Source organism: Salvia hispanica, chromosome 1, assembly GCF_029641045.1.
Source record: "Salvia hispanica isolate PSC_SH4W2 chromosome 1, Shi_PSC_v1, whole genome shotgun sequence".
In the NCBI taxonomy this organism is placed as follows: domain Eukaryota; kingdom Viridiplantae; phylum Streptophyta; class Magnoliopsida; order Lamiales; family Lamiaceae; genus Salvia; species Salvia hispanica.
In genome coordinates, this window is record NC_142692.1 from 14,250,413 (window position 1) to 14,275,085 (window position 24,673).

The 24,673-nt window shown below is 34.9% G+C and overlaps 4 protein-coding genes and 1 pseudogene across 8 annotated transcripts; 4 read left to right on the top strand and 1 right to left on the bottom strand.

Annotated features, from left to right (window-relative positions):
* The first annotated feature begins 2,774 nt into the window (after window positions 1-2,774).
* On the top strand, window positions 2,775-6,655 carry DNMT2 (DNA methyltransferase-2). Its single transcript, XM_048119575.2, has 10 exons — window positions 2,775-2,929; window positions 2,999-3,109; window positions 3,681-3,774; window positions 3,870-3,988; window positions 4,345-4,467; window positions 4,740-5,049; window positions 5,153-5,262; window positions 5,424-5,489; window positions 5,602-5,666; window positions 6,367-6,655. Exons 1-10 carry the CDS (start codon window positions 2,858-2,860, stop codon window positions 6,446-6,448), a joined length of 1,152 nt encoding a protein of 383 aa, XP_047975532.1. The 5' UTR covers window positions 2,775-2,857; the 3' UTR covers window positions 6,449-6,655.
* Window positions 6,656-7,632: 977 nt separating this feature from the next.
* LOC125217986 (uncharacterized) lies at window positions 7,633-11,943 on the top strand. Of its 2 annotated transcripts, XM_048119574.2 has the most exons (6): window positions 7,633-7,853; window positions 8,491-8,973; window positions 9,261-9,551; window positions 10,340-10,435; window positions 10,857-10,995; window positions 11,706-11,943. In XM_048119574.2, exons 2-6 carry the CDS (start codon window positions 8,524-8,526, stop codon window positions 11,789-11,791), a joined length of 1,062 nt encoding a protein of 353 aa, XP_047975531.1. In that variant the 5' UTR covers window positions 7,633-7,853; window positions 8,491-8,523; the 3' UTR covers window positions 11,792-11,943. The 2 variants fall into 2 exon arrangements, with proteins under 2 accessions (XP_047975531.1, XP_047975529.2); XM_048119572.2 differs by lacking the exons at window positions 10,340-10,435; window positions 10,857-10,995; window positions 11,706-11,943 and having other exon boundaries at window positions 7,649-7,853; window positions 9,261-10,193.
* Window positions 11,944-12,553: 610 nt separating this feature from the next.
* On the bottom strand, window positions 12,554-14,574 carry LOC125217989 (GTP-binding nuclear protein Ran2). The gene is made up of 8 exons (XM_048119576.2): window positions 14,425-14,574; window positions 14,220-14,289; window positions 13,776-13,832; window positions 13,556-13,673; window positions 13,366-13,455; window positions 13,107-13,286; window positions 12,942-13,019; window positions 12,554-12,858 (listed from the first exon to the last, which is right to left on the bottom strand). Exons 1-8 carry the CDS (start codon window positions 14,425-14,427, stop codon window positions 12,789-12,791), a joined length of 666 nt encoding a protein of 221 aa, XP_047975533.1. The 5' UTR covers window positions 14,428-14,574; the 3' UTR covers window positions 12,554-12,788.
* Window positions 14,575-15,954: 1,380 nt separating this feature from the next.
* On the top strand, window positions 15,955-19,066 carry LOC125217649 (transcription factor PHYTOCHROME INTERACTING FACTOR-LIKE 15-like). Of its 4 annotated transcripts, none has more exons than XM_048119170.2 (7): window positions 15,955-16,039; window positions 16,453-16,524; window positions 17,666-17,746; window positions 17,846-17,914; window positions 18,070-18,291; window positions 18,367-18,491; window positions 18,898-19,066. In XM_048119170.2, the coding sequence occupies exons 1-7, from the start codon at window positions 16,004-16,006 to the stop codon at window positions 18,914-18,916; spliced, it is 624 nt and encodes a 207-aa protein (XP_047975127.1). In that variant the 5' UTR covers window positions 15,955-16,003; the 3' UTR covers window positions 18,917-19,066. The 4 variants fall into 4 exon arrangements, with proteins under 4 accessions (XP_047975127.1, XP_047975126.1, XP_047975128.1 ...); XM_048119169.2 differs by having other exon boundaries at window positions 18,911-19,066; XM_048119171.2 differs by having other exon boundaries at window positions 18,376-18,491; window positions 18,911-19,066.
* Window positions 19,067-21,460: 2,394 nt separating this feature from the next.
* LOC148933307 (uncharacterized) lies at window positions 21,461-22,134 on the top strand (annotated as a pseudogene).
* The last annotated feature ends 2,539 nt before the right edge of the window (window positions 22,135-24,673 follow it).

Genomic DNA, 24,673 nt, shown 5'->3' on the forward strand with positions numbered 1-24,673 from the left:
ATAATTCAATCATAGATGAATAATCATGTGATAATTAGTCATAGCTAACCCCCTATGACTAAAATAATCTCATAACTCAATTCTGGATTGTATCTTGGTATTATTTTATCTAGAAAAGTGAACACCACCTTAATGTATCAGATAGAAAAGGAATAAGTAGATAATTGAAAGGAAATAGTAGAAAAATGAAAAATAATAAATTAAGAGAGAAAATAAACTAGACAATTTAAAAATAATAATGGAGATTGAAATGGTTATAACTCAGTTAGAGGTATTTTAAATTAAAAAATCAAATATATTTGAAAAATATTTTCGAATGTTAAATCATAAAGTATACTTAACCCCACAAAATATAAAGAAGAAAAAAAGATACATGTAGCAATTATTGTCATTCAAAGCTCAAAATTTCATGCTCTTTTATAACCTTGGCGGGGGAAAATTATAATCATGACTTCAAAGTGGTGTATGGCCCTCCAAAAATGTGCATTTAAAGGAAAAAATGTGTGGATTTTTATCACTTACTGTTATAGTCAAAACACAAATAACTAAAAAGGATTTATTTCCATCCAATTTATTGTTAGTGCTACAAAAAAGATTACTTTCTTATCCCCCTTTAATTTTTATGAAGAGAATACATATATAAAGGACATTTGTTAAATGAATCTGTTAGTGGGCCATGGTGACTTTGTTACAAGCCTACTAATTGGCCCATTTCCAAGAAGAACAATCAGTGAAATGTACGTATAGTAAACTCCTACCACAAAGCCACCCCTCCAAAGCCAAACATTGATATGTTTCACATCATTTTTTGCAATTTCAAAAAACTGTAGTAGTATATAAATTCGAATCAATAGTATGCAAGCTATGAATTTTTGATTTCATATCACGTGTACCACAAACCTTGCTCACTATCACGGCAGATCTAAAAAATAATATTGGAGGGCCGCATACCACAAACCTTGCTCATGATCATGGCAGATCTAGGAAATAATTTTAGAGGGCAATTAGGGGTGAACGGACGATGGTGAAAACGAGGGGAATGAGTTTTTTACATGGTAAAATTATAATTTCATAAATTAAGCTGTAAAAATCCTAACAATAACGTCGCTTGACATTTTTTTCTTCAAAATAATTTGCGTAGATCGAGGTGGCAATCATAGCATTTTCTGCCAACCTTAAGAAAAACTAGGTCATCCTTGGGAGTTAGAGCGACAATGCATATTGATTATATATTATGTTACATTTCATAAAAAAAATTCATGGATTATACTAAGCTCCAAATTGTGGTGTTACTTAAGACATGATCTCCAAAAATTAGGTGTCCTTGAGAAGTACTCTATTTATTATATTTTCTCTTCATGTAGTTGCTGCAAATCAAATGCTACGACGGTCACAAATTATCGATTGTCATTAGACAACATTCATAACTCAATCAAAACGAATACGATCTATCTAGAAAAAGATTACATCGTCATTGGACAACGTTAATAACTCAATGTATCATACTCCCTCCGTCGCACAAGAGTATGCCCTCTTACCTTTTTAGTCTATCCTATAAGGCCCAGTTCGGTTGGGCATATTATATTGAAGATTATTTTTAGCCCATGTTTGGTAGGCAATATTATATCCATGTTTCAATACAAGATTGAAATAATGATGCATAATCAGGAGATACTCCATCATGGCCAAACCTTTATGACAAGATCAATCATTTTTCCATATCTACCCTTTACTTTTTCTGTAAATATCAAGGCTGCCCTCCTCTATCATACAATGATCTGCGATATTTCAGATTGTATTTATTTATTCAATAAGTTAGTGAAGCTTTATATTGAGCAGCTAATTGTTTCTAATTTAATACAGTATGATCGAATTAGAGCTTAGGTCCATACAATTGAAGATTCAATATTGTGTTTGAATTTGATTATTGTTTAGACTCACGTCACTCACCATGTTTAACATGTAAATAATAATAATAATTTATTTATTTATGACTATTATTGTTATTATTTACTACAAATTTTTATCATATTCCTATATTTTCTTATCAGTTTTTTCTTTTGGAAAAAAATTCTCTTCATTTTCAAAATATTCTGAATATTTTAGGAGCTAATGTTGAGTTTAATTAAAAATTATATTTTCGTTTACATTGAAACATAAGAATAATAACGTGCCCCTTCATATCTTTTCATGACCCGCCAAAATGTAACAAAAATAAATAAATATTAGTTATTAAAATAAAATGATAAGATGTAGCGAGATTGAAAAATGCAACTAATTAAGATGTAAAAATATACGTGCCATTTATATTCTGGAGTAAATTTGTAAACTATATTAGACGTAATATTTGGGAGAAGTAATGTCAAGGGTATCTTAGTAAATACACATTATCTTGATATTAGTATATAATTTCAAACCAAAAAAATCTTCAATTATATTAAAATTAACCTTCCAACTAAACACCTTTTTAAATCCAAGATTCAATCTTGACTAATCCAAGATATAATCTTGGTATTATTTTATCTTATCAACCAAACATCCATTAATAGTACACACATTTTAATTTTGGAAACTCTTTATTTGTTATTGAGATAAGACTCATTCTCCGTTAATAATATTTTACTTCTTACTTTACCAATTATGTGTTAAAACATGCGCCCAACAGAAAATGCATACTATACTATGCAGGAGGAATATTGACTAATAGATTATCTCTTATAAATATTGTTGGATCATAATTAGGTGATATTGTTGCTGAAGGCCCAACAGTAAATTGAAAGTGGCCCATAACTATGCCAATCCAATTTGAAGGAAGACCAACTGCACGAACCGGACAATAGCGCCCCCAACAGAAAAAATGGAGGGTTTAAGCAGAGAGACGGAGAAGCCATGGCGGGTACTCGAATTCTACAGTGGCATTGGTGGATTGGTAAGATTGTTCATTTTCGTGTTTAGTTACAACTTTTTTTGTGCTTAATTTTGCTTTCGATTCCGATAGAGATATTCATTGATGGAGGCTGGCGTGGATGCTGTGGTAATTGAAGCATTCGACATCAACGACGTCGCAAATGATGTTTACGAGCACAATTTCGGCCACCGTCCGTACCAGGTCGCTTATCACGATAAGCAGAAATATTAGTTTAATTCATTTAGTTAGCTAGCTTTGTATATTTACTACTCCCCCCGTTTCGCTATAGTTGAGGCGGAACTTTTGGGCACGGAGTTTTAGAAATGAATGTTGGGTGTGTTAAATAAATAGATAAAAAAGTAAGAGAGAGGAAAAGGTAGAGAGAATAAAGTATAAAGTGAATAAAGTAGAGAGAATAAAGTAAGAAAGAGAAAAAAATTACCAAATATGGAAATGACTCAACTATAAAGAAACTTCCCGAAATGGTAAAATGACTCAATTATGGCGAAACGGAGGGAGTATAAGTATTAGTTAGCGATGTTAGTCTTTGCATTGTGATTTAGGTTGGTGCGTGCGTGCGTGTTTGAATTTAATTCTAAATCATACCTGTAGCAATTCATTAGTTTGCTTGCTTTATTTTTCAGTATGATTATAAGTTAGAGATGTTAATTACTGAACAGATGATTTAAGTTAGTGTGCATGTGTGTGTGAAGTTGATGCTAATTAATTATTTGCTTGTGGTGTTGGCCATCTGTTTTTGGTGTGATTGCAGGGAAATATTCAGACTTTGAGTGCTGCTAACCTCGATAGATATGAGGTTGATGCGTGGCTTCTGTCTCCTCCTTGTCAACCTTATACACGACAAGGTGGTTGATTTCTGATTTGATCTACAATATGCAGATTGTATACGTGCGCCTATTTACCTTTTGTGTTATAGCTTTTTAAAAGTTTGTTTATTAAGGTCTCCAGAAGGGTTCAAGTGATGCTAGAGCTTCTTCGTTTTTGAAGATTCTTGAACTAATACCACAATGTTCACGACCCCCAGTTATGCTATTTGTGGAGAACGTTGTTGGATTTGAGGTTTGTGGTTTATGTGTACCTTTCATTAAGGGAAAATGGTTGTAGTAATGAATTTTTTGAACCACCTTTCTAATAAAAAAACAACTTTTACTTGCAAATTGCAATGTATCCAAGAAATTTTGTTCTGGTTTGGATTTGTAGGTGGGTGGATGTTTTTTCCTTTTATTTTCCAATGTCTTTTCTTTTATTTATCAAGAGGATATATATTTATGTTTTTTAGTATTTATTACTCATTATCATTGTTATTGTTATTAAACCTGAGGATATAATTAGGTGATATCATTTTTGTTTAACAAGTCATCCATATATACTTTCCCTCTATTCAGTTTGGTATTTGTTTCTATTTCTTTATGCAGACATCTGATACACATGAAAAGATGATCACCATGTTGCGAGAAAATCATTTTGACACACAAGAATTCATTCTAAGTCCTCTGCAATTTGGTGTGCCATATTCTCGGCCTCGCTATTTTTGCCTGGTCCGCCTCTCTCTCTCTCTCCCCCCTGTTACAAACCACACATTTTCTATTTAATCCAATTACTTTTGTACATCTAGTGTATTCACGTGCATTCTGCCCACCTCTTTCTTGTGCATCTACATGTAAAGATGGTACCTAGCACGTGATATGAAATCTTAACACAGTTATACATAGAATCTGTAGCCCAAATAGAGAAAGTCCTGTACATATTCTTCAGCTTCATTCCTCTTATTGAATGTTCAGCATTAGGATTAATCCACTGTGAACTACAGGCCAAGCGGAAACCTCTTTGTTTCCAGAAGGCCCAGTACAATAATGTGCTACTTTGGGGTCCAGGCCCTATACTTGGGTACGAAGAAAGCATGGTAACAAGTGAAGAAGCTGAATCGGATAGATATTGGAATAAGTTACTTGAAACTACTCGACCTATATGTGATTTTTTGGAATCAAGCAAAGTTATTTTGGAATCGAGCCTAACTAAAATATCTGAGGGTATTGAAGAAGAAAGTGAATTTAGTGTTGAACCTTCAAATCCATTCTTAGTTCCATCTAGCCTGGTAGAAAGATGGGGAAGTGCCATGGGTATGCTCGCCTCTTTGGTCTTGATACTTCTTAAACATTTGTTCACATTTATTTCTGTTTCTGTAACTCTTATATCATTGAATTGTTCCCTTGACTGATTTAGATATTGTTTTCCCCGAATCAAGACGTTGCTGTTGCTTCACCAAAAGTTATTTTCGATACGTGAAGGGGACAGGTTCCCTTTTGGCTACCTGTCCTGTAAGTCTGCATCAGGTATACACCTAATTTTAATTGCAATATTCCTACTTTAGATACAAGCACATACAATATGTCTGCATTGTTTTTTTGAGTACTGGTGATTCTGATATTACCAGATACAGTTGTTTGCTTTTATCAGTATTAAAGCAACCGTATGCTTTTATTATATCATGCAGGGAAAGAAGAAAATTGAATTACCTTCCTTGCAGGAGCTTCAACTTAGATACTTTACACCCAGGGAGGTATGCATTTGTTACTCTGATGCATCACTTCAATTCTGAGCTCTTTGGGCTTTGGTATTATTACAACATAAATTTTGTTCTCTTAAGTGTTTTCTCTCCAACGTCACTGCAGGTCGCCAATTTCCACTCTTTTCCGGACGAGTTCCAATTTCCACAACATGTTAGCCTTCGTCAACGGTGCGCCTTACATTTCTTATATCATTGTTTGACATAATATGCTAAAGCAGGCATCTTTGAGGAGCCTCTTTCTCACTCATCTGGAACTTAATGAAATGATGAATGAATTATTGACGATAATTTGACATAAAGAAGTGATTTAAATTAGGTGTTCCCTCTTCAACTGCTTTTGAATTTTTAAATAATAGTGTGAATAATTTCATCCTAGTGCAGTTTGTCTTCAAATCATAATACTCCGTATCTACCATTAATGTCACATGATTACTCATTGCAATTTAAATCAATCATATAAACATTAAGACACAAGACCTTTTTTTAGTCTCCAATGCGATAACCTTTAGGACACAATGCTACTAAGATTTCCTTCTTCTTTGGCACTATGATCCTTTAATTTTGATGGTTTTATTCAAGATGCTGCGAATTTGGGACTTCGGTGAATCTGAGAAACACATTGGAAAAGACTCTCATAAACTTGGATGATTAGCTCTAATTTCATGTACATGTATAAGAAACCATCTACCACATGTGTTTGTATCCGTGACTTAGATGCTTTGCCTGAACTTTCTGTGTGCCCCAGTATAAGGTCACAATGAGCCAATTTGCGTCCAAGAGAGTGGCGGTTACAAAAAACCACCGTAGATACTAAGTATTAATTTCTTCTGACAAAATACATGATCAGAATATTTTTCAATCTGTGCAGTTATGCATTGCTGGGAAACAGTCTGAGTGTCGGGGTCGTGGCACCACTGTTGCATTATCTATTTACTCATCAATCACCGTAATGCTGTTTTGATCCCCGGTGGTACTAACTTGTATGGATGTACTACATACTCATCACTTAGGTAATATTTTACTGTCTATTTGTATCGCAGCACATTGCACCAAAATGTATACTAAAATTCACGATTTGTGTTCCATTTAGGTTATGTTTTACTGAAAAAGATTGTTGGCATATTTGTATTGTTGGGTATCACAAAAGCCTTTGGTAATATTCTTTTACAGAGTGGTCCCGACTCAGGAAAATCGAACAAATAAACGGGTCATGGCCCAACCCGAAATGTAGTTTTCGGATTTCAATCCCAGTAATATTTCCTGGTTGATCTATTTATTAGAGTATATTTATTATGGGGTGGTACAATTAAGAGATTAGGTAATGAGGTTTGGGGGCTTTAAATTAGGTAAAAATGAATAATTGAGATGAGACTACAATAAGGTAATTGAGAAGTTCTTGATCTTAGTTTGACTCTATTATTGGTAAGTTAGGAAGTGTATTTATTGGTGATTAAGTCACTTGAATTCTAGTTCGTATCTGACTCGATTAAGACATCTAACCCCAATCACTTTTTCTTTTCTCTCTTAATATTATGTGTGTAATATTTCAATGTTTTTGTATGCATGGAGATAAGCACTTAGAAACTATCCATACTACAATTGTTCAATTGTGGAGATAACCTTAAGGTTTTTTTGTCTTCGCCGTCGATATTGGCCGAAATCTGTGTTGGAACCCTTATCACCATCTAAATTTAATGGGTTCGTTATTTTTTGGCAAAAGTTTGAGCAATTCATAATGTATTGGACCAATCTAACAAACATAATGCTTTGTACAAAACCCATAAAATGTTCTTATATATATTTTTTTTAAAATGGACCTTAGTCGAATATTTAAGGGTTTAGTTATTAATAAGTTACTAATCGGATCAAAATTGCTTTGACCATCTTCTAATTCTCCATTTTCTTTCATTTTTTTTCACGACAAAGCGTTCTCCTCCACATTGAATTGGACTTTTCTTTTCTATATTTTTATTTGTAGTAACAATTTTTGTACATATATTTGTTTAATGCAGTTAAAATGTGGAAAGTGAATCACACTAAACAACAGGAGCGTGAGATTATATGATCAACATATAATTAGGTAGCTTCGATTCGGCGTGCATTACGCACCCCCTACTTTATTCTGAGCCAACATTTTCATATGACAATTCTACCCCCATCCTCAATATATATTTTTCTTTTTTCTTTTATTTTTTTATAATTTCTTGCCCCCAATTGTTTCTTCAAAGCTCACGAAAACAAACCCTAGGACGTAAAACTGAGGGGCAAAAATCTGTTTTTCATCAAGCATCTGAGATTTGAACTCCCTAATTCGGACTTTGGTGATCGTCTGTACCTGTCTAATTTCTCGAAAAGGTTAGTGATATTCTCAGTTTGCGAGGTTTCAGTTATGCTATTTCTCAATCCCTAAATCGATCGAAATTTAGCTATTCAATTTAGGGGTTTTGTCTAATTTCTCATCATCTGCAAGTTTTCTTTCTAATTCCGTTGTTTACTGTTTCCTAATTAGAGATTTAGTTCCAGATTTAGCGTCTCCTACTCTTTTGCCATTGTTAGTCAAATTAGTTTAATAATATGGATGTATTGGAAATTTTCCAGTCCTTTTCATCAATCGACTGGTAATTTTGCACTTGAAAATTGGCATAGTAGTATTTTCTTTGTGTTTTAGTACTATTTTCTTTTATTTTTTTTGAAAAAATAAGTCATTTCGGTGATTATTTCAGGTATATGCCTGCGGATGAACTGATCCACCGAAATTTACATTTTTTTTCCACAACTACGAAAAATCTAGGCTTCTTTCTGATAAATTCTGTTGTAGTTTGAAGAATGTAAAACGATTAATAAGTGACAGTTATTTGGGGAGTTTTTATGCATTTTTTATGATCGTTCAGGAATTACATACCTTTAGTACCACCGAGATTTGGCTCCATTGATCCTCTAACCTATGTCCCTGTTTCTAAATTCTAATTTGCATATTCTTTATATTTCACAGACTTTTGATACCTGTTAAAGAAGATAGGTGGCTATGAGATTCAAAGCTGGGGACACGGTTGAGGTGATGCAGAGTAAGGAGGTATTAGCTTCGTGGCGTGCTGCAGAAATTCTATCTTGCAGCAGGGATACTTATACTATCCAATATGTTTGCTATCCTGGTATGGAAAATAAGCCGCTGGTGGAGGTGGTTTCGAGGAAGTTATTGAGACCTTGCCCTTCTTCGCTACAAGGTGCCAAGTGTTTCATAACAGGAGACATTGTTGAGGTCTTCCATCAATATTCTTGGAAGATTGCTGTGGTCTTGAATGTTCTAGGAGGCAAAAACGAAAATAGAAATAATAAGATCCATCACAAGGTTTCGACATGTAAGAAAAAATATCTAGTGAGGCTACTTGGGTGTTCAAAGGAATTGGCTATTGATAGAACGAAGGTCAGAGCGAGACAGGCAGCGCATGATGTTAAATGGCTTCAATTGACAAAGGTATGTCTGGTTTCTATTTCACCTTAGATGTAGGCTTTCTTGTTTCTAGCTAGTTGTGTGCTTTCTTGTGCCGCTTTGTGGATTTCTTTTGCCCTCATCTGTTAAGTTCTTCTCATATTGACTTTGCATGTTCATCGTATCTGTTGAAATTTGTGGACAAACTTCTTCATTGCACTTATTTGATAAATTTTTGCTCCAAATATTCATTTAATTTTTCTCTTTTACTACAATCAAGTTCTTTTAGATCTTGAATTTACTCAATCTGATCACCATATTCCTGTTTGCAGATTGCTCAAGCTGGGAGTGATGTAATAGTGAGCAAGCCATCAAAGTCAAATTGTTTTCCGAATATGAACTTCCAGGTTCCAGTGTTCAATTCAAAATCTAAATATCAACCTGGAGATGATTGTGGAAGCTTCCAAGATGAAGCTGCACTGCGGGAATCTGCTGTTATCTCTTCAAGATCCTTAAAGAGGATGTCACCTTATATTTCCTCTGTTGTTGAAGCCAATGAAGGACCTGTACAAAAATTTAGAGCAGCTGAGAAAGAAGACCGAAAGCAGCGAATGGTTGAAAAGGTACATGCTGTTGCTTACCCGAGAGAAATTTTGGGTGAAACATACACGCATGCTTCCCATAATATTATATCAAATGGATATGATCAAATGGAGAGGGAAAAGCAAAATGCTGTGCTTGGATATTCAGGGTTCAGAAACTCTGAATTAAATTGTTCTGACAGTGATGTCTGTTCTGTTGGTAGTTGTAGCATTACTAACCAGAGTCTTAAAAGCTATTCTAGTTATTTTATGCCTGTGCATTGCCAAGAGACGGACACCCATAGTGATGCAGAGTCGTTTAATGGTTCAGGCTTTGAGAGGGAGAGTTTCTCTCTTCCCCCAAAAGAGGAGGTTGAGGTCAGTATGCGTAGCTTAGAGTTGCATGCCTATCGCAGCACTCTGGAAGCTTTGTATGCTTCTGGTCCCTTAAGTTGGGAACAGGAAGCATTATTGACAAATCTTCGTATTATGCTCCACATTTCAAATGACGAACATTTGAAGGAGCTGAAGCACCTAATTTCCACTAAAACTGCAATTACTGTTAGATGATTGTACAAAATGTTCATATATCATTGCCCTGTTTTAAAGCAAAATTGTAAAAGTTGCTCTTTTGTCAGCATTGTAAGAAGAAACATGAATGCAATAAGATGTATATTCTATCTATTTCTGTGCACGGATTGACATTTTGTAATTAAGAGATACATGTCAATTGTTAATTGATGATCAGTGTAGTGTATTTTTGCCCAAGGCTCTATTTTGGTTGATGATCTGTTCTGTCTTCTAATGCTTCTAGTTATTTTGAAATGAAGGGAGTGAAGCTCGTGCTCATGCCTAAACTTGGTGCACCAGCCAATTATTTCATGTCTGATGTTTACGAGATGCCAATTATTGTTCTGTCTGATCACGTAAGAGACTTCTATTTGCACCCTTTGGTGTCATATGTCCATTAACTTTTAGTATCGCGCCCTGCCTAACATCATTACAAATTTTCAACAGTTTGACAGCTTTGCTTTTAATGATCTGTTGAGAAATTGAATCTTGAAGTTTACAGTTGACTTTGAACTGTAATATAATGGCTAGTTGTTCATATCGGAATCTTAATCAATGTTGCATTTCTGGCTCTACGTTTAAGTTTTACTTACAGAGTATCTAATCTGATCACTGTTGACTCTTATAAAGTTGGGATGCTGCTTTTTAGATAAATTCTGCTTTTTAGATAAATTCTGTATGCAATGCATCAATAATTTAACTTCTGTAACTATGATTTACTCCATGGGACTTTGGCTGCTCTTGTATCATTCTTGAATCCTGTACTTCATTTTCCAGGGCTTCAGTTGGAGGCATGTATCATTTGCTTCCAATGGTATAAAGATGATGCCAGTTTGCAACCTTTCTCTTGGCATTGAACTTTGGACGATTCAGTCGTCTACTATCACTGATATGCCACGGTTGTGGCCACTCCCTGGTATCACAGTTTATGCTAATCTAGTTTTACCTTTTCTCCCAGCCTTATCTCGATATGTTAGTGTCTTTACCTGAGTATTGTAAATGATAAGAGGATTGTTTCTACCAAAGTTCCTCTTATTTATTTTAGGTGCACCGATTCAGATTACATTTCGACTAAAATTGAAAAAATTATACCTTTTCCATAATGGTATATCATGCCAACAAAAATTATAGTACTCCCTCCGTCCCATTAAAGATGACCCACTTTCCTTTTTGGTTTGTCCCAACCAAGATGACCCATTACTTAAAATGGAAACCCCTTTATCTCTACTTTATCCTCTCTCTCTTACTTTACTCTCTCGATTTAACACACAAAATAAAGTTGCATAAAATCCCGTGCCGCCCAAGAAAGGGGTCATCTTCCTTGGGACGGAGGGAGTACATGTTACAGAGCAGATTCTGACTTTCTGTTCATGCCATCTAGGAGTATAGTAGTTGGTTAGAACTGTATGTGTAACAAGTTATCTTCTGAAGTAGAAATTATAGCCTTTATAAGAACACACTCTTGCATGATCATTTTAAACTTGGGAGAAATGAAAATAATGAATAACTGCCAGTCTGATTACTAGGCACATTGCTCAGAGTGTGAAGTCATGCTTCATTTGCTTAACAGCTTGAGATGGATCAGATGACCCTTGAAAACAATCTAATTTTAGTACTTGAATGCAGATGGAGAGCTGCAGAGCATTGTGCTCAACCAAGTTTTTGTTGTGAGTCTTGTTTACAGTCACAGAGACTGGTTTTTGGGCAGCTAGCGATGAACTTATTCTCAATTTGAAAAAAAAAAACTCCAAAAAAACATTTTGGTAGCATGAGAAAAACTCAAGAAAAACTCCAAAAACAATTTAAATGTGAAAATTTGTGTTCTTGTGTTAGGCTCGCCATGAATGATTAATAAATTTGAATTTGTTTATCATGTTTTATATACTTTTCTCTGGATTTACTAAATCTCAACCGCGAAGAGAAGCTGAAATACAACCAACGCAAGGTATCTAATGCGAATTAAGTTAATACACAAAATTAAATACAAATCAGGAATTTACGAGGGAAACATTGGTACCTTTTATATTCTAAGCAACAAAGTAAAAAGTCAAAAAAATACTGAATATTATGAATATTCTAATATTCCCTAAAAATACTTCTTCCATACTTGAAAATATGCACTTTCTTTATTAATCTGTCCCTAAAGTAGTATGAACAATCTAATTTTAAAAATTCTCTTCTCTCTAATGAAGTATACCCATTCTCCACTAACCATACTTCAAAAATTGTCTTTATCTATCTCTCTTATTGTACCAATGATGTATTAAAATCCATGTCAAACTAAATATTCATACTCTTTGGAGACGAGGGAGTAGGAATTTGGGATAGATGTTTCTTGTCAACTTGATTTCTGAACACAGCTAAATTGATCACAGTTTTCAAGGCTCAACCAAATTTGAATGGCATATTTTTCCAAATTAAATTTCAATTACTCAAATTTGGTTGGGATATCAATTTGTGTTTTGTTCCACAAAAACACGGCAAATATTTATATCAATTACTCATCTGAAAGCCAAGTTGATAACAAATAATACCCTGACATATTTCAGAAGATAAAAAAGTATCTTCTCACTACCATATGAAATTAACGATCCACCAGAAGCAGTTAAAGAGAATCTACATCTCCATTAGAACCCCCTCAAACTCAAGTAACGAAACCCTCACACGAACCCCAACAAGCGCAAATGGAAAAATTGGGAGCTATCCTTCTTAGTCAAAGGACTCATCATCATCATCAGGAAGAGGCTCGTTAGCTGCCCGAGCAAGTTCTTGTTCATGCCTACAAAAAAGAGTTATGGATTACAAACAGAGGAGTTTCAAGTGGTACTCGAGCATATCTCAAGGATAGAACAGAGGACTTACAGTTGCTGGGCAGCTAAATCAATTTGAACCTCAGGAGGAGCCAGGGCCGGTGACTCAACAAAGTGTAGGGAAGAATCACTGCAGCCCAAAAAAAAATTTCAAATTGCAATATTATGGAGCATATAAAGACTTGAGACAAAATACAATAGTCTTCGCTTTATATACCCAGCAAGCTTCCTGGCCAGGTACAAGAAAGGCTTCTCGAAGTTGTAGTTACTCTTAGCTGAGATTTCATAGTACTGCAAGTTCTTCTTCCTATGGAATGTAACTTGTTTTGCTTTCACCTGCCTGTTCTTAACATCAACTTTGTTCCCACACAGCACAATTGGGATATTTTCACAGACCCTAAAATTGAAAAGAATTAGCAAATCAATGTTTACATGAATTATAGCAACAAATTCAGCCAACACGTCAGAACACATACCGGCAGAGATCACGATGCCAAGTTGGAACATTCTTGTAAGTCAATCGAGCTGTCACATCAAACATAATGATGGCACATTGTCCATGGATGCTGAAACAGTTCGAACAAGTCAAAACGTTAGTCTATCAAGATCTTGTTCAACAGTCATTACAAAATCATACAAAGAAACTGATAGAATCAATTCACTTACTAGTATCCATCCCTAAGCCCACCAAATTTCTCTTGACCAGCAGTGTCCCAGCAATAAAATCGGATTTTCCCACAGTTGGTGAAGAAATCCAATGGATGAACCTCCACACCGATTGTTGCTGTTAAAAAGAAAATTCCATTGACATAAACCATTAACATAATCTTTGCAAACAGACCTTTTTATGCAAATGATCATGACAACCAATGAGAATTGATCTTACGTTCATATTTCTTCTCGAATTCACCAGTGAGATGCCTCTTCACAAATGTAGTTTTTCCTGTATGATCACGGAAAAAAAAACTCAAAGATGGTAAAAAAAAACACAAGCCATTTATGCAAAATCATATTCCCAGTCATGGAACTTAAAATTATGAGTAAAACACAGCAGCTCAAATTAATAATAAATCTAAAACAAAAAAAGTAAGAACATCTCACACAATAAACCCTGCACATTGCATCCAAAACCTCCAGGCTATCATTACTCCATCCAAAAACTCACAATTTATATCATGTAATTACTGAATTAATCTCAACTCAGATCTCAAAACAGTAATTAAACAGTAATCTAAACAAAATCAAAATCTAATCCAAATCGAGATCAGAGAAGATCAGACAAATACGATTCAAGATGGCAAGTGCGAGGCAATCAAACGTAAAAATTTACCAGTTCCACCATCTCCAACAATCACAAGCTTGAAGCTAGGGTAATCCACAGTCTGCTGATTCGGCAAAGCCTAAAATTGAAACAGGAAATCACAAATTAACAAACCGTAAATCATGGAGTAGCTCATATCAACTCAAACGTAAATCCGCAATCACAAATCACAGCAGAAGAGCAAAAAAAATTAACACAGAGTACAAATCATTACCATTCAATCGCGACTTGGAATGGTGCAGCTAGAGAAAGAAATTCAAGATTGATAGGAAATGGTTAGCGTTGGTGAGTGTGATGTGTGTATATATTGGAGATTGGAGAAGCCCTAATTAAAGATGGTGGGAGGGTTTTTGAATTTGTACTAGCTTTGAGCCAACGCGATTATCTATACCGTTGGATCAAAAGCGGGTGATAGATCACGTGCGCCTCACGTGGAAATCGGTTTGAATTTGAAAACTATAGCATTTATAACCGTTGTAGTTTGCACCCACCGTTCACGCGCAAAAGATGAGTTGGGCTTTTTAGGCTGAAACCCAAATTGGATGAGTTGGGCTTTTTTAGGCTGCAGCCCAAATTGATAAAATAATACTCCTATCCTACATGAACATTAATTTTGCCAAAAAGCAAACACTAGTAGTGCATATTTTATTGTTTATATCTGTATTTATAGATATATTTTAATAAAAAAATATTGTCATATTCAAGATATATCAATATTTTTGTAATAGTAACAAGTCAAATTTTAATAATGATACTATGATACTAATTGTCCATGAAAAATAGTCATGGTTTTTTTTCATCCACCAAATTAGTTTATGGAGTATTTTATTTTTCATTAACAATATTTCTATCAGGGCAGAGCCTGCCCTTTAGCAGGTGGGGCATTTGCCCCTCTTCACCTCTTCCCCTCAATTGTATATTTATTACAAATTTTTACGTATATATATAAAATTATACCAAATGCTCTTCTCAAAAGTAACAATTTTATTATGTATATATAATTTTGCCTCTCCTATATTGAATTTTTGGATACGCCCGTAATTTCTACTATGTTTTTTCTATCTCTATTTTAATTTATCAAATTAGCATTAAAACGCATGCCATCCCCAACAAAAATGTTATTGGCGTTATTGGCTAACGAAGCTAATATAAATGGAGTAATATTTAAAAATCAATTAAATTATTTGCATTAGTCCAAGGTCCTCGATTATATAAGCTTGGATAAAAGTGTTCTGTGCACATCCCACACCAAATACATAAGAAATCAGGTTGGAAATAAAATTGAAAAAACGTCCCTAGATAATCTGAATGAGTTAATCGAAACTCGGATGATTTGACACGATTGACATCCCTAGTTTTAAACCAAAATAATTAGTGCCACACCCCTTATCCCCTCCACTTGATGGTATGCGAACAATTCAAGTTTATCTAATACGTATTCTCGAATAACAACGTCAGGTTTTTTCCTCTTATCCAAAAAATTTATTAGTATAAACATTTGATGAACAATTGAACAATAATAAGTATAACTAACTTGTGATTTATTAGTTACAAAAGTTTACAAAGTGAGCAGCACTACATATTAATTCACTGACGTTTAATAAAAAAATATAGAATAATAGAAGTAAGACTTGTTTTCAATAAAAATAGGTCAGACCAAATTCAATGTCTAAATAATTAATATATATTTACCTTTCCATATATATGGCTCAAACTATTAAACGTAAACGGCTGAGCAAGATAATCAAGCAAAATATATCTCTCAAAGATTCCGTGGATCTATATATCGTAGTATGAATATCCCAAGCATGCATGCTTCAAGAAACAATGTAAGTCCTCTGAATTTCTCTTGTTTTATGTTTTTCTTTTAGTTTCATCATCAGTGTTTGGATGATGATAAATTTATAATTATATGTATTTCTTAATATAAGCTTTCTAAAGTATAAATTCATTAATCCAACATATAATCTTATAAGCAACAATCATGTTACAAATAGAACCTACTAATCCACCCCTTCCTTTTTTTATTATTGAATATCCCAATCAAATCATCGTAAAGATCAACTTTATGAAAATCGTATTTATTGTATTCCTGAAGCTCGCAGCATTGGCCCCGATAAACCTCCAATTTGGTGCTTCTTTTCTTAAAAATTACAATTGGCAATAACAACATTCTGGATCAAACTTGCCATAGGAGCTTATAAAATGTCCAAAATATTGAATTTGATTATTCTACTCACAGGAAACCGGAGAAGGAGAGAAACCTGAAACAAGCAAACATTCAAAAGGAAAAAGTTCAATGCAACGAAGAAGGGTGAGTAAATTAAGATTGATTGCATATGTTGATATAAATCTAGATATATATTCGATTTACATATGCATGTATATCAAGAATGAAATACCACGTGTGCGAGAATATTCTTTGTTGTCCACACTCGCATACTTGTATATTCTTGGTATGACAACAGCCCATACGTCATAGGTATGGACCTTAACTAATCCATAATAATAAAAAAAATATTTATGAAATTATATATGATAATTGTTTATAAGATAAAAACAAGTTATAACTGAGAAGCCCTCCCCCGGATAATATCTTGGATATGGCATTTAGATTTATTTGCTTGGGGTTTTCATTGTTTAATGATACTAATTTAGTATTCGAATGTTGGAGAAACTTCTAGTTGGAACTTTTAACTTATCGTATTTATTGATGCATGTCTCGTATATTACTTTTTATACATGCATAACAATATATGTTATCACAATTATATATCCTGCAAGAATTGAGGATTTAGATGATTGACTCGTTTGATAAAAAAGATGGGATATGAGAAGATATGTAAAATAAGATAAGAAATACGGGCTTTATATCAAGATATGCAAAGATATGATTTTATTCCGTTGTTGTTTGATAAAAAAGAAATTATCTAAATTTGTATTGTATATTAAATAACATAGCTTAACTTGATAAATTGGTGAGATACATAAACAAGGTTAATGTTATAATTTTGGTAAGATTAGATAGGGCCCTGGTCTTATATTGGGCTTTGAGTTAAGCTTAACTATAATATCAAACAATTAGAAATGTCCATATATAATTCTCTATCTTGGTATTACTAACTTATCAAGCATGCCCTTAGTACGTAATAATAAATGTGAATTTAAGTAATTAACGGGTGCGATCGTCTAGGGCTTCTCCAAAAAAATTACATTTCTATTGCGAAAAAATTGGAATTATTTTATGTATTACCACTTCTTAAAGATCTATATAATTAATTCGATTAAAAAAATACTCCTCTTAAAAGCTCCCATGTCATCTTTTTTGAATTGCAATATTTAAGAATTCTTTTCATATGATTCGACATAAATCTAAGAGTTTAAATTAAGCTAAGAACGAGGTTAATTTATGTATCTTACATTAATAGTAATTCTATTATTATCTTGTTCAATAGGTGATCTGTCGACGGTTGCTAAGGGACAAAATTAATAGAAAATTGAAAACTCTCCAGGAATTAATTCCCAATTGCAGTAAGGTGCGTTTATTGATATCTTTATTTATTCAAATTTAATTTGTAAAGGGTACGAATTTAAATATTATTCATATATGATTAATTAACTTCTTCCATTTCAAGAGAGGCCAAGCATCTATCTTGGATGATGCCGTCAAGTACATAAACAACCTTCAAACTCAACTTCAAATGGTATATCTACTTCTTGTTTCAAATTTAATGTCTTTATTTATTTGAGGGGGAAATGAATTCGTTTTTAAAATCATTTTAAAAAACTTTCCATTACTTCCCTTGTGACATATTTGCAACATTAAATTCTATCATATGACTAACTCTCTGAATCATAGATGTCAATGACCGCAATTTGGCCCACATATGGGTGGGCCATGAACCCCCAACAACTGCAATTAGGGATGCAGGTTTCTAGTCTTGCACCCTTTTTACAAGATATTGGTGGAATAAAATATGAGCTTGGAGCGAGAATGCGTTCAGATGTGTACTTCTCCTCACATTTTCCAGAGGGACATTCTTCTTTCTTGCCACCACAACCACCTCTTTCTTATAATCAGGTGGACTTTTTCTTTCTTTCTTTTTTTTATAATATATATGAGAAAATAATTTTAAGTAAAAAGTTGATGTTGAAGATATTGCAGCAGTCTCTAGCAATGGGAGGAGGATCAATAACTAGGGTGATGCCAACTCAGATTGTTCCATCTCCTTGTGATCATGCTGTTATTCAAGATTCCAGAAACTCTGAATCTAGTGAATGGTAGGTAATAAGTTCCTTTTTAGAGAGAAAACGAGATTGAGTATGCGATTATCTCCCTCCGTCCCACAAAAGATGTCACACTTGTGGGACGACGCAGAATTTTAGGAGGTTTTATTTTGTGTGTTAAATGTAGAGAGAAAATATAATTTTTATATTTATGTGAGAGAAAACTTTTTCAGAAAATAAAAACGTGACATCTTTTGTGGGACAAACTAAAAGGAAAGTGTGATATCTATTATGGGACGGAGGGAGTACTTCCTAAAACATAGGGATTGCATAATCGCATTGAAGGTAAGATGGTTAAAGCAGTTCAAAATTAATTATTTCATCCAAATATATGATAGACTAGCAAGTTTGAATTATTTTGATTTAGTGATTATATCATTCCAACTAAATGCCTCCTAAGTGTATGGATGCAGGTATAGCAGTTCGGGGACGGAATGAAATGTCGTTTTCTTGCATTATCTGGAGGGAGGGAAGTTAGTGATAATCATCGTTGTAGCTGATATTGTTTTATGTACGCAGTTTTAATGTTAAATTAACTTCTCATTTTCCCTGTTTTGGGGTTATTGCAATCAATGGCCATATATAGTTTTCAATTTTACTACACAAAAGTCAATAACTAGGCTTATTGTAATCAAAGTCCATATCTTAATCCTATTTAGGGTAAGCTAAACTTTTTATTTTACACAACAAACAATATTTCTCATCGGGTTTAACTATGATAAAATTTGGCCTCCTTAAATTTGGTTAACTATATTGTCGGGCCGGTTACGGATAAGCTAACAGGCTCCATTACCACTAGTTTAAGGTTCTTAAGTTAACAATACATTTTAATGATGGTAAATTAACTTTCTATTTTCCCTTTATTTTTCATGAATATAAAAATACTCACAATATTTTCAAGTCATATTTATCCTTGGGTGGAAGTAAAATGTCTAGTTGACTTAAGATTCTCAATCTTGTGGGCCCAATGAGCTTAATCGAAATCGGGCTGCCAGTCTAGTTAAGTAAAGTTGAGGACACCAATCAGACAAATTATGATAATAATAAGCTCAATAAACCGAATATTGTTTGTGATGTAAAAATACAAAATTTAGCTTAGCTAAGTAGGGCTTGATATGGACTTTGATCACCATAAACCTAATAAACTAAGTTTTATGTGAATCTATTAAACCAAGTTTTTTTTGCAATGTAAAAGCAGTATATGTTTTACCATACTGTAATACATTAGTCCACTTATTTAATAAGTGATGTTGAAAAAAGGGGAGCTATAGGCGAAGTTCGCTTGGACTTGAGAAAATTGTGAACCTAATTATATAGAGTCTTCATTGACCAAGAATGAGGTTTCAAATTTCCTTATTTGAATCTCAGAGTGCTCTCTTAACACAACCTTTGGTCACCATCCCCATATTCTTGTCGTTGGTGGGTCATTCTCTCGATGTTTACCGCTGCATAAGCATGAACCGTATGGTTCTCGCATTCAGAATTTACTAAAATGATTATATAAGGATAAAAGTTTATTGAAACCCATCAATTCATAGGAAGTTGAAAGCACTACAATTATCGTTTGAGAATGAATAGATGATGATTAAATAAAAAGTTGATCGGGAGAGAGGAGACATATAGGCTTCACGAAACCGTTAACTATTGACTCTTAGGAGTCGTTCACTAAGTTAGATTTGGTAGGCAGAATAAATACTTGGTCAGTATTAATTGGGCATGGCCCACCCGCAAAAGATTTGATACTAGTGTTCACCTTTTAAGATATGGGCTCTGTTTTGGTGTAAACTGTATTCCACAACAAATTAATGGGTGGTCCATTCTCACCGAATTGCCAAAAGTAACCCTAAGAGCATTTAAAATTTTCACGTCCTCGAGCATTATCAACAAAACGCGGCATTTTTTCTTTCAAATAATTCATTTCCCGCAGGTTTAAATATAGGTCCTTCCAATCGAATTCACACATAGAAGATAATCGACTGGAGCTTCATATCGTGGTAATCTTTCCCTACCCCCATCGAATTTCAAAAGTATAGTGTTCGAGTTTTGAAATTCAGGCCAGTGCTACTTCAGTGTTATTTGGTATTCGATTACTGACCGCGATGTGGAGGATGTTGATAGTTTCAAGAGATTTGTAGTATGCTTTCCTGAGTGTTAGGAAATTTTTTCTCTGGTTTGGAGATCAATTGTTTTTTTACCTGCATTCATTAGTTGATATAATTGTCTTTGTTTGGGTAAAATCGGTACCAAAATGTGGTAATGTGCTTTGTCTTAGTCGTCTATATCGACGACGTTTACAATTTGATGGGGCTTAGTTCATGGGATTTTTTGCAGGTATAATGATTGAGTCACACCACGGTACCGAAGTTCATATGACAAGAATACATGCATGTGAAGGTTTGATAGTCGTTCAGCTTCCTATTTTTTTGGTAAATGTTGTTGTACACATCAGACAATAAACTTTTGTTTTGAATTGTGCATTTACGGGTAGAAAGCCCGAGCTCTCCTCGCCCAAAATTTCGTAAGGGTGATCGAACTTGGAGGATGTGGATAGTCCGGGGAGAGGAAATCTTGGCTACATCAATGCTCGAGTTCCTTGCTAGAGGATGGAAATTGACAACGATTTTGCGCAGCGTATTTGGGAAAGATTAAGGAGAGTCTGCATAAGGAATTCTTAAATACCGACCTCAAAGGCACGCCCCATATCACATCCAAGATAACAACGTGGAAGAAGAGCTACACGAGTTTGACAAAAATACTAGCGAGGAGTGGCGTGGGGTTCAATTCAGATTGACAGTACATGATAGATTTCAATGATAACCAATGGGAGGCAATCGTCCAGTTATGATGGTACAATGTCTTCAGTGCTTAGTAGTAATTTCATGTATACATTTGTAACCTAGGAACCTTCTACTAAGTAATTCTTCATTGTTGTCTTTTGTTGTGGTTTACCATTGTAGGCTGATAAGGTCGCCAAATTCATGTGAACAAAGCCATGGCCATTATGGGAAACGTGGAAGTCCATCTTCGGCAAGGATCGTACGAGCGGTGGAGGTGCTGAACATGTTGATGATGCGGCTAACCGGGTGCGTGCTAACTTCCAAGGCAGTAGTGAAGTCAATGAAAAAGACTACCACCCAATCTTCGAGGATGAAGAGGCCAACAATGTGTTTCCAATGTCACAACACGTAGTGAATGAGGACAACAACTGAGGCAACTATGACAAACAAACTTCAACCGACAAGTCCAGCTCTTGTAAGAAACGCAAGCATGAAGGTCTTAATGCAACCTTTATGGAATTTCTCGCAAATCTGCACTCCGAGACTAATTCTCTTTTGGAGGTGATATTTGACCTTGGAAAGGCAAGACAAGATATTTATTTATAAGTTGGCACAGTGGAGGGCCTCACGATTCGACAACGTTATGAACTGTGCAACATCCTAGGCGATAAATCACAGCGCCTAGAGGTATTCATTGGAATGCCTGTAGCCGCTCGTCTTGGATACCTGTTGATGCTAATCGAAGAGAAACATAATGGATCTTGAATGCTGGGGTTTTTGATCTATGTCATGGCTGATGTCATTGTTTTTGGTTGGCCTTCTATTAGCATAGTTTGTAGTAAGGTGACACGCATATTTTGTATGTAACTAGCGTGCTTTAGGATTTGAATTTAAACTCTATGTAATTATTTTGGTAATTTGGGTAAATCATCCCTGCTACAACTATGTCTCTTAATGCATGGTGTCTGTTTCGCATTTGGTTGCTAATGATGCATACTAATATGAGAGGGTATGCTACTATTGCTATAACATACCAACTGTCATCGACATATATAAATCAACAAGTTTAGCCAATAGCAACACCTAATATGCATATTACAATTTGAGGGATTTTTCTAAAACACACAAAACGTAGGTCTGTGAAAATGAGATAAAATTCTATGGCATTACTATATTTGCTAGCGTAGCAAAGATCAAGACCTACTCATCCCCAAATTTTAGTTAGAAATTGGGTCGCTTGGCTATGTGTGACCACCAACGGATCGATGAGTTTGACGCGACGGAACTCGCATTAGGGGAGCGAGTAGAGGGGCATGCTTCATCTTTCATCGTTGCAATTGGTTTCGCCAAAAACCCGGCCCTTGTCAAGCCGAGTAACCAGCCTCCCATTAGGGCCAAAGTCTATGAAATACATGCCCACGTCAGTCGTTGACTCCCGATCAGCTGGAGGTTTGTCTTCTTCCGAAAATCGTAACCGTTTGAATTGGAAAAATAATCTCGGAGAGTTCACATTTGCTTCGAATTCACTAACCTCGTTTCAGCTTGGTTCATCAGTAGAGATCTTTTCTGTGCAGTCAGAAAGGACTACGATATCCACTTCTCCTTCCTTCTTGACGTTGCCCAACCGTACAAGTATACGATCTTTGAGAAGTGGGGGTCATCTTGGTGGTAATACGCCGCCGCGAATGGAGTTTTCTATAAAATTATCATGGATTATTTACGCAACTGTAAATGTAGAAAACACAAAGATCCGACTTACCTTCAAATTTTTTTCTCATATCTCTTATGTTGCCCGCACAAACTCAGCCTGCATGTCCCATGATGCGCCCTTGTAACCCACAACCGCCTTGAAAGTGTAGTACCTAATCTTTAGGAAGTCGGGACGTTGTTTGAGGTCCAGCTCGCTTAACAGAATGTTGGATTTAGACTGCACTTCCTGTTGCGCCGTCATCAAGAACCAACAAGGAAAATCATCGAGCTGCCAGTGAGTCTTCCTGATAAGGATCCATGTATTTTATGATCCATCTCCCAAGAAATTACCCATTGATGATGCTTGATCTAACTATTTTTGTGAGATTGATTTTCTATTTAACAAAAAACAACAAAGATATAAAGATAATAAAAAGATATCCAACCACAAAAATTGAATCTAAACAAGAATGGATGGAGGATTAGGAATGGGTAGCATGTGTATAATGATGAGATAAAAGAGTTATGACCATAGGACCTTGACCAAAAGAATGGAAACAACCCTAGGCAACTTTCAATAGCTCTATCACCCCTTGGCTCCACTACTCAATGGATACACTCCATTGATGCATACCTCTACTTGAATCAATCTATGGAATTGAAACAAGCAACCTTCAAGGAAGGAATTGGATACATCTCAAAGAGGAAAAACTCACTAGGGAGATAACTTCAATCACAATCTTATCTTAATCTAGAATGAAAAATGACACCAAAAGGTATTTATACTAAGGGCCCAAAATGTGGAAAAAGACCCTCAAAAACTACGTCTCGGGTGATTCACCCGGTCGGGTGAATTGCAGGGTGCAAAACACCAGCCCGGGTGTTCTCTCTGGACTCCCTTGCCAGTTCTGCGCGACTTCTATCAAACCGCCATAACTCCCTCATTCGGACTCCGATTGAGATGTGCAAGATACCCACTCGAAGCTGTTTCCAAGACGAAGAGGATGGTTATAGTTTCATAGCTTTTGGATATCATCTTGATAGGACGGTTTCTAGTTGAATCCAGCTGTAGTTGAAATCCTTGACGCACGGCTTCCATGACCGTAACCTTCAGCTTGATGATCATGTTTAGGACGAGCTCGTCAATTTTTGAAGTTCAGTTGCCGTAGTAAAGGTACACGGCTTGTTGTGGAATAAGCATCTTCTTTGTGATGGAATGAAGTCAATGCAAGTGGTTAGTGTAACCGTGGTTTGCTTCACCTATTAAATAGAGTTTTGCACATTGATTAGTTTGAAAGACATTTATCTACTTCCATGTATCATTTCACTGGCTTAATACTCAATTAAACTCACTGCTCTTGGACGGATGGAACGTGTATTTCCTACAATATTTGTGTATATGATTATCATTCATCTATTTAAAGTAAGGTATTTGCCTGAACATAAATAGTCAAGGCATATTCATATATATTTTGCTCCTTTTGTATGAACATAAATAGTCAAGGCACAATACCCATCAAAGTGGACATGGGATCATATATGATACATAAATACAAACATCTTCTAGAATATTTCCAAAAATACATAAATGGTCTTATAATATTACATAAGCACGACTACGAGTACCAAAAAGATGCAATATGTTATGACTGCCCTAATGACACATATGATATAGATCACACCAGCTTGTCAATAATTACTCCAACTACA